Here is a 10,090-nt window from a genome sequence, read left to right as displayed (position 1 = left end):
GGCAATTTAATACTAAAATTCAAATGAAAAGTGCGCCGAAACTGGTGTCATTTTTACTTTAAATCTTAATAGTGGTATATGTTAACCTCTAATGTGGTTATTTGAAGCCCACTATAGAACTTCTTAGTCCCATTTAGGCCCCCCCCCCCGACTGAAGCAGGCTGCAATTGATTAGAGCTCCCTTTAGTCGTTCAAGAGCCATTCTTCCGACGTTTAGTCGGTTATGTTTTTTATCGTTCCTGAATGACAGATATCAGTTAGTTCAAATAACTGGAGTCTGCTCGGAGCTGGTAAGGTAAGCTGAAATTCAAATGTTGAGGCAATAGGATGTGAGCATATACGAATAAACGATAATTTTGTATAAATTATTGTCTGGCCTGCAAATAATAACTTCGTTTTGAATCTTGATAAGACTGGGCAATTAATTATTGAAACGAGTGCTTGCATTACTCTGCAGTTAGATAATAAGCTCGTGACTGGAAAATCATTTTGTAAATATCTCGCTACACGGCTGATAATAAGTTGTCTTCTCAATGTTATATTGACTATGTTATAAAGCAACGGTCAAAGCAATTTGATGGTGTTTTTGTGCTGAAAAAACTTTGAGACTGCTATATCACCTAAACATTGAACCAGTTTGTAAAGATGTTTTCATCCGTTTGTCTTTTAGGAGTAAAATTTTTCACAAGGTCTAAACACTGGGAAGCAGAGCCAGCCTAGGCTGATTTAACCTGATTAATTTCGTGCCCCTGTTATAACAATGGCTCCAAGGTGTCCTTAAGGGTTGTCCTTAAAAGGCTGTTAAATGTTTGACAAGGTGTTGTTCGCAATATCTCTGTTGTCCCTCGTTTATCTGCTAGCAACTGCATTCAGTTTAGGGAGTGACCAAATTTTGCTTGCATTTGTCTTTTCTGAGCTCTAGGATGCCTTCTTGTCCAAAGATGAATTTGGAGTGCTTTCGGACGTTCACCTTTTTCTGTGATAATTCCAGTAGCAAGGTACCAGGATTGTATTGTAGTGTAAAGCTCGGGATACATTTATTAATCTCGTTTATTTGCTTCCAAGGAAATAAAGAAAAAAACAGAGGTTCTATGGGATCAGTTTTTTTGTACTCCTGACTGACTCTTTACCACGCGGTTGTTGAAATAAAGTTAATCTCGGTTGCACATAAAATGATGTTCCTTTTTAATTGCTCTTAAACGAATTCATAGCAATTATTGTAAACGTGTTGGTCTTTTTATGCAAAATTTTTGCTTGACCGTTTTGACTTTTTGCGTTTCGCGTGAACTAAAATTCTCTCTCAATCACAATTTCAAGCAGCTGAACTCAATTGGCGGCAATTTAATACTAAAAGCCAAATGAAAAGTGCGCTGAAACTAACGCCATTTTTCACTTTAAATCTTAATAGTGGTATATGTTAACCTCTAATGTGGTTTATTGAAGCCCACTATAGAACTTCTTAGTCCAATTTAGGCTCCCCCCCCCCGACTGAAGCAGGATACAATTGATTAGAGCTCCCACTAGTCCTTCAAGAGCAATTCTTCCGACGTTTAGTCGGTTATGTTTAGTTGTTCGCTATCATGTCATACGTAGATTTAGGACAAAGGGTCTGACCTGTTTTATCATTGGAATTATGTCCTGCTAATTTCTTGAAAAGTCTGTCAAATTGTTAAAAGTTAACTTTGGTTCTGACTGATATTATACGACAGAGTAATCTATTCCAAAATTGGATGATTGTTAACAGTCTTGTGCCATTTTTTGTTTTTAGTTTTAGCAAAATCAATTGTTTATTTTTTGTGCCACCCGATTTGCAAGCGGTTGACACTTGCTCTGTGCATCAAGTCTGAAGCTTTGGTTTGATTTGCAATACCTCAGACTTGAGCTGCAGATCTCGAACGTGGTCTTGCTTTGGTGCAAACAGCAAATTTATGCCCCAAATTATTTGCCGATTTATACTGCGATGTTTCAATTTTTAGCCAAAAAAAAGTTTGTAAAAATTCCATTGAATAAAATGATCTGAATGTTTTCAACCTTTGAAACTGTTGAAAGGGATTAAAGAGTAGTGCATATTCTATTATCTATACGCAAATGCCCAGTGGAGTCAATTTAGATGACGTCCTTGTGAACAAATCATCTAAAATAAAATACTTGGGAGTTAAATTAGACTGATTTTTCACAAAGAAGTTTAAAACATACTGAAAAAATGGCGATTGAAATTAAATCGCTGTACATCATTTCCGAAAAAAAACCTTTTGACTCGAGATTCCTGCATCTAGAATGTACTGTAATGTCTCACGTCAATAACTTAGCTATTCTTCTCAGGAATATAAGTGGAAATTTTATCGGAAATATAGAGCAGCAGTTAAGTTGGGGTTTGAGAGTATGCTGCGAAGCCAAAAAAATGTATCCATAAGTCACCTTAAGCTGAGGCATAACATCCTACCAGTAAGATTGAGAATTTGAAAAAAAGTTGTGTCAATTGTTTTCATAAAGGTATGCAGAATCGCCTGCCAGCTTCCAAAACGCTTAAATTTGAAAATCTCTTGTTTACAAAAACCAACGTACAGGTAAACTAGCACTAAATGGGAAGGCTAATACATGGCTACGACAAAGATTTTTGAAAAAGTTTTCTTATGTAATCAGCTGTCAAAATGGCTTAGACTAGGCGCTTTACTGACTGAAATTTTCAAAAGCTTGTTAATCGCTTTTACTTACTTAGAATCTTTCCAAAAACAGCCTTATTTACAGGTTGGGGTCAAGATGGAAGGTTTTCAGATTCGGACAAAGAATTGAATATTTGTTTGTTTGAGTCAGGAATTGAAATTTACTTGTCTGCCGCTTAATCTCGGGTCTGAATGTATGAATAAAGGTTTTTCTTGAATGAAAGCGAATGGCATATATCATCTGTCCGTCAATTTGCCACGCCTCGCTATTTGAAAGTTTAAAAACTCAAATTTATATGAAGCGGAGCCTTGTGTAAACGAATTCAATTAAGGATTTGTTTCTTATGCATAATTGAAGATGAAATACTTCTCGAAATGAAATTTACTTATTTTGTGCTCACATTTTTTTTTTAGTTTTATGGTTACTTTTGGTTCTATGAAAGCTGTGGTTACTATTAATTTGTAAACGGCTGTTATGCTGATTTCAAGTTTTTTTCGAAAGCAGAACGAGTGAAGCGTTGTTGCTGCTTGTAATTTGTGTTGTATAAGTTGTCGTTCTTTGCAGGCCAACTACGTTATATCGGCCTTTGGATCCGGACTGAGTGACCCTGATGTGAAGTCGGCAATGTCTCCTCTGACCTTTGACAAGTATGGATTGCCAGAAGTGAATGACAAGGACATGTCAACAAATGTGCCTGGAGTGTTTATTGGGGGAGATCTGGCTGGATTGGCCAATACTACTGTGGAGTCGGTGAATGATGGGAAGACGGCGGCGTTGTCTATCCACAGATATTTACAAGGTTTTGATTCATTCGTAGACCGCTGCTTTCTGAGATTTTTGAAAAATGGAAACACAAGCAGTTCATTTAAAATATCTGCATGGTGCATTTAAAGAAAATCTTGCGAGCTGAAGAGCTGCCGCGTTTAAGAAATAATCTGATAAAAACTTTTCGCCGTAAAACAATGTATTTTGGAGAAGAACTGATTTATGTGGCCCAAGTATTTAAGACAGGCAGAAACGTCATATTCTCAGCTACAGTAAAGACAGAAGGCACATTGTGTCTTGTCTCCACTTATTTTTTAAGGTTGGTCATTATCAATGCAATTGAATAGTGAAAATCGCATGTTGGAAACTATTCTTTGTACGTTTTAACTGAATAGCGCTCTGAAACTGTGCGAGACTCAGCTCAACATGTTTAATCATTATCAATGAAATTTCTGCAGTATCAGGGTGAAATTTTTATATACAGGATACGAAGGAGTCTAGACTACAAGGACATTCGCGAATCAGTCAAATGTATTAATTTACGAATTTCTGCCCCGTTCCCCCAATACCTTTCATGCTCCCCATTAGGAGAGAAGCGTATGAAAAACTATTCAAATTGTTTTCGGTATTGAAAAGAAATTTTTCTTGAAGAAATTAGTAACAATTCAGAAGACAAAACAACTGTGAATAAGCTTGCAAAGATAATCCACGGGATTTGTTTAATTGCTCCCGAACTAAAGCAATAATTTAAAAGTGTGTCTTTTTATGCAAAATTTTTGCTTGACCGTTGATGCGCTTTTGTTCTAGAGCATTCATTGACTTTTTGAGTGGCTTTTCACTTTTTAATTCTTCACTGAGTGATCTAAGTTCTCTGTTTTTGAAATAAGTTTTGTTGCTAATATAAATGCGATTGTGAGGGTTACGCAGCAAAGCATTGCAGCATCGTGGTTAAGAAGTTGGACTGGCAGTCCCGGAGGCCCGAGGATCGAGCTCACGTGGGAGCGTTGTTTGTGCACCCATAAAAAGTTTCTAAGCTACACCCCATCTAAATTAATTTTCCTACACCTGTCGTTTAAGAGCAATTCGTCCGAAGTTAGTCGGTATATGTTTTATCTTCACAATGACCGGCAGTAAAATATCTAACGCTCTACCATCACCGAAAGGTACTCAAACTTTAAAACTAACAAAAATGTAGGAGACATATTATTGTTTCAACCTTCAGGGTAAAGATCAAATACAACACAATCGGTAACTGTTTTGTTGCATCTTTAGCGTTGAAGCAAAAACTTGAACTTTAATTTTGAATGTGCTTTTCAATATATAGTTTAAATTAGGAACTTTTCCAAAGTCATTAAAGTAACAGTAAGTAACCAAAAATTTACAGATCAATTTCACTGTTAACCATTTCTTAAATTAGTGGTTCTTAAATTAGTGGTTTTGACAGAGTAAATAAGCCACTTTAATAAATTTAAGATGTGAAAAAGTAACGAAGTCCGGTTTGGTTAGAGGCACAATTCTACGGTTGCAGTTCTCTGTTAGAGGTTATAACATTTCCTAAGATTTTTGAACTAGGGTCTGTATGGAAGAGATTTTAGCTTTTTTTATTACTTCAATTTACACGATAGAACATTTCGTGAAAATGAATCACGAAATTTCAAAACCCTCAAGATTATTGTTTTGCGTACTTTAATGTGTATTCTCTGGCCGCTGTTCGTTTAACTATGCAGAAAACAATGAATATCTGTGCTGACGATACTAATTCGATTAAAACATTAGATCACGGCTTTAGACATTGTAACGAATTAGTTGCTGCAGAATAAGCATAACAAAAAGATTTTATTGGGCTAATTTTACACAGGTGGAATTGTGCTCAAAATAGTTTTTAGGAAAAAGGTTTTACTCAATAGCTAATTTAATTGAATAGAAACGAAAGTTAGAATGACGGAGAACTCCGCTTCTGAAATTGCAAATAAAAGTACGAAGCCATGGATGTAAATTTAATCATTTCAAGAATCATTCTAGTGGTGAAAAAGAGACGGGCGAGCAAACATCAAAGCATTTGTTTTGCTAACAGTATTCACATCTCAAGCACTGTTAGGCTGAGGAAAATGTTTAACTGTTTATTGCTTTTTATAGCACATCTTTTTATAGCTGCGAAGCTGTAAGCTGAGCGAAGCTATATTGCGGTGCTCTTGGTTTTTTACAATTCAAAGAATTTGAATTGTATTGGGGCGCTGTCTTTTTTTTTCAAGATCTGTTCGCACATTTTCATGATTTTTGAAGTCAAATTGGAGTGGTGGTTTTGGTCACGCCGAAACAGGAAGTGGAGCGAAAAGGCGAGTGGCTTTGCGGCGTGAAATTTTTTCGCTCTAAATTTAAAGTAGAGTGATAAAACAGTGTTTGAACAAAAATTCGCTTTCTCGCTAGTGATTTTTTGTTCACATGCGGCAATTTCGCTTTGATTTTTACTGTTTTTTCGATTTTTTGGATCGGATTTTTTTTCTAAATGGTTTCCCCAATCCATTCATAGTCCGTTCTAGGTCTAGTGTTCTGTTTAGTCAATGAAAATTCTTTGAATTGTACGTCAGGAGTTGTCCTGCTATGTTTTTTGTTTCGTCGTCTGACGCCCTTTTTTCGTTTTACATTTGTTCACACAGCAAAGCTGAAAAAGTCACATTTTCTGAATGACTTCTTCCTCTCACTAACGGCATTTGAGCGCGTGACGTCATTTTTCACTCGCTTTAGCAAAAGTTTTTAGGTTATTTGCGTGATTAGATTTTGATCATACGTGACTTACCTCACGCAATAAAATGACTTTTGCACTTTAAAACTTAAGTTTAGTTTGAATTATCGTTTAGTTTGTATAGTTTGTATGTGTTCGTTATAGTTTGTATTAATTTATCGCTGAATGTTTTTTAGCTTAGTTTTTTGAGCGGCGTCGATTTTTTTTCCAATTTAGATCTGTATCTGTTTCTATCTCTATTATATGGCACGCAGGTCTATTCTTTCGCAGCTATTCCGGCAATCTGCCGGCTATGTTTGCATATAGAAAAAATGGATGAAAAACAAATGATTATTCTCAAAATTTACCTGATTTCAGTAGACATAAAGCAGTTAATGAGTTTTCTATTGGTTAATGAAACCGTCAGATTTCTAAAATTGGAGCAAGACAGTCATTTTAAGTCTTGGAATTTGTACTCTTTTTTTCTCTTGTTCTTCACTGACATGACTTTATTGGTTTTTAATTAACAAAAACAAGAAATTTAAGTTTATATAACTCAATCCATTGGGCTTATCGGTTTCCTATGGTTGCGCGTTTCAAGGCTTATAACTAATTGCCTCAGTTATGTATATTTTTTCGTACTTATTTGAGTCGCTCATTAAATTCGAGTGGGTTTACGTCTGCTCCAAATCATTTTCATAACCCGACAGAGGTGCCTTTGAATTACATTAATTTATATGCTGTATAATCCCATCAATGCTTTATACTTTTAGGAGACCCTGCCCTCTCTTCTCTGCCCGCATTCTGCAGTGAAGTGGATTTGGTGGACTTATCAGTGGAAGTCTGTGGAATTAAATTTCCAAATCCATTTGGACTGGCATCCGCGCCACCCACCACGACCTCTGCCATGATCAGACGAGCATTCGAGCAAGGTAAATGTATTATTGTCTACCTTTGGTGAATGATTTATGGCTCTCGAACAATCGTTGTCTTTGATATAGTTTCTTTTAAACCAATTGATTTTTGCACGACTCGGGATTAGAGCTTGGTAATCATAAAAAGTATTGGTATTCTTTGGTATTTGACGGCTATTATTTGGGCATTCTCGTTTTTACAATTTAAAGAATTTGAATTGTATTGGGGCGCTGTCTTTTTTTTTAAGATCTGGTCACACATTTTCATTGTTTTTGAAGTCCAATTGGAGTTGTGATTTTGGTCACACATCGCTTTCTCGCTAGTGGTTTTTCGTTCACAATCGGTAATTTGACTTTGATTTTTACTGTTGCTTCAATTTTTTTTATTGGATTTTTTTCTAAATGGTTTGCCCAATCCATTCATATTTCATTCTGGGCCTAGATTTTGTTTGAACCAAGTTTTCATTTCTCGCTAGTTGTTTTTCGTTCACATGCGACATTTTGACATTGATTTTCTGTTTTATTTATTTATTTATTTATCTGATTTTTTGAAGAGTTTTTCCCAATTCATTCATAGTCCGTTATAGGTCTCTTTTTGTGTTTAGTCAATGAAAATTCTTGGAATTGTATGCCATGACTTGTCCTGCTATGTATTTTTAAAAATTCGCTCTACCTTTTGATCACGTTTTTCGTTTTACATAAGTCGCGATTTTCATGGGACACTCACTGTTTCAACTGAATGGATTTTTAATTCCTTCATGCATTGAATTACGCAATAGGGCGAATACGGTCAATGTCAAAAGAGCAAAATCAAAAGAGGGATAAACCGATAAAACCCGGTCAAAGTGTTTACTAGCTGACATTGGTATTAAGCTTAGTAGCTCTCGGTTTAGAAGCTGAATTAAGTATAGTTTTAGAATTTAACTGCACGCCAAAGTGGAACACTTTTTGACATTGAAAAAAAAAACAAAAAAATTGGGTCAATTTGTCTTTTTTCTTTGTGTTGTTTCAATCCCGATGTGCATCAAACGCGTCAACGGCGGCTATTCGCTGGCAGTCTGACGGCTATGTTTAAAGCTAGAGCTATTTGTTCAACACTCGTACTTCTCTTTTTTTTACTTCTGTTCTCGAGTGTTGAGCATTAGATTTAGAGAACCTAGACTGTCAAAACTTTTTTTAACACCCCCTAGTTTTTACGAAGGTCGTTGTTTAACGGCTCGAGGAATAGTTTTTTCCAATTGGAAAACTTGGTTTTCCTTATTTCATTAGTTTTTGCTAATGAATTGGTGACTTACCAAACGGAAGACTTGATTTTTTGTCACTTTTCGAAGATAAATGTAGTCTTATACACAATAAATATCGCTAACATTGTGTACACTGAAAGCTCTAGGCTGGTTTTTGATCGAATTATGGTGTATGGCATTAAATTGTCAAGACTTTTATTTTTCTTTCTGCCGATTGGGAATCTCGGAGATGAAGAAATTTGATTTTTGTTCTAATATTGTGTGCCATACTTTAGAGAGGGGTATTTCTTAAAAATTAAGATTACTTACAGTGTGAGTGTTTCTGCTGAGAGGTTTCAATTTTTGTATATGTTTTTGACTGGTTGCGAATATATTTGGTTGATCATGAGTAAATCCAGCTGTATCTTTTTTCTTATTTTTCGACATTATACAAATTTTGTAAAGATTACAGGGAATGCTCTGTATGTGAGTGCGCGCGCGCTTGTGTGTATGCGCGCGTGTGTGTGTGTGTGTGTGTGTGTGTGTGTGTGCGTGTGTGTGTGCGCGTGCGAGTGGGTGTGTGTGCGTGTGTGTGTGTTTGCGCGAGCGTGTGTATGTGTGAGCATGTGTGTGTATGGGTGTGCGTTGTGTGTGTATTTGTTGAGTGTGTATGTGTGTGTGCGTGCGTGCGTGTATGTGTGTGCACGTGCGAGTGGGTGTGTATGTGTGCGTGTGTGTGTGTTTGTGTGCGTGTGTGTTCGCGCGTGCGTGTGTGTGTGTGTGTGCGTGTGTGTGTATGTTTGTGCGTTGTGTGTGTATTTGTTGAGTGTGTGTGTGTTGTGTGTGGATTGTTTGTGTGTGCGTGCGTTTGTGTGCCTGTGCATTTCTGCGTGTGTTTGTGGGCGTGTGTGCGTGTATTTGTTGTGCGTGTGTGTGTGTGTGTGTGTGTGTGTGTGTGTGTGTTGTGTATGGATTGTTTGTGTGTGTGTGTTTGTGTGCGTGTGTGTGTGTGTGTGTGTGCGCGTTTATGTGTTTGCGTGTGTGTCTGTGTGAGTGTGTGTGTTTGTGCGCGTGTATGTGTGTGTGCGAGTGTTTGTGTGTGTGTGTTTGTTTGAGTGTGTGTGTGTGTGTGTGTGTGTGTGTGTGTGTGTGCGCGCATGCGTGTGTATGTGTGTGTTCGTGTGTGGACTCCATTCACTGATTGGAGGGCTTTGCGGCCACTGCACTGCATGGTAGAATTTGATTACGTTTCTCGGGGTTTGTATGAATGATGTCTCAGTCGTGTTGTTGTCCATAGGTCTCGAATCTTTCCTTGTCCCATCTCGGGTATCGGAGCAGCCAGTGAATGCTGTTCTCTTTGTCTTCACCGCAGTCTGGACATGTTGGTGACTCGTCCCTGCCAAACATTCCACTTCGTTGAGAGCAGAAAAGGTGCTCTGTTGAGGCGTAGTTGATGAAGGTCACTTCGTCGTTCCTTGACCTGTTTGCATTGTCTGTATGCATTCGTCCTGCTGTCTTTCGCCTTTGTGGTTTGTCTGATTCCAACCCCTGTTGATATCGGTTGAGTCGTCGGGTCATTCATCGTTAACGTTTATATCCTCTCTGATATCTAAATGCTGGTAAGTGGAGAGTCTTTGGTTCGCTGTTTCTCCAATCGGTGCGAACACCAGATTCCCCTCCTGATTTCAGTCTTGGTCTAGAACTTCTGTGGGCCAAGTTATTCAGTGGATGTCCGGATTCGAATTTCTTGCAGTTTGCCAAGAGTTTTGCCGCTTGATCTTCTCCATAGTTTTTGAGCGTGT

The 10,090-nt window shown here is 37.4% G+C and overlaps 1 protein-coding gene across 1 annotated transcript in view; it reads left to right on the top strand.

The window, feature by feature from the left end:
* Positions 1-10,090, top strand: part of LOC142341643 (dihydropyrimidine dehydrogenase [NADP(+)]-like) — an 82,494-nt gene that overhangs the window by 15,664 nt on the left and 56,740 nt on the right. The window contains exons 3-4 of the mRNA XM_075392755.1: positions 3,229-3,463; positions 6,925-7,083. Coding sequence (XP_075248870.1) covers positions 3,229-3,463; positions 6,925-7,083 — 394 coding nt within the window. The remainder of the gene's footprint in view (positions 1-3,228; positions 3,464-6,924; positions 7,084-10,090) is intronic.

Source organism: Convolutriloba macropyga, chromosome 6, assembly GCF_964194025.1.
Source record: "Convolutriloba macropyga chromosome 6, txConMacr16.3, whole genome shotgun sequence".
NCBI classification, from domain to species: Eukaryota; Metazoa; Xenacoelomorpha; order Acoela; family Convolutidae; genus Convolutriloba; species Convolutriloba macropyga.
Note: the sequence above shows the minus strand (reverse complement) of the source record. Positions and strands in the feature narration are given on the sequence as shown.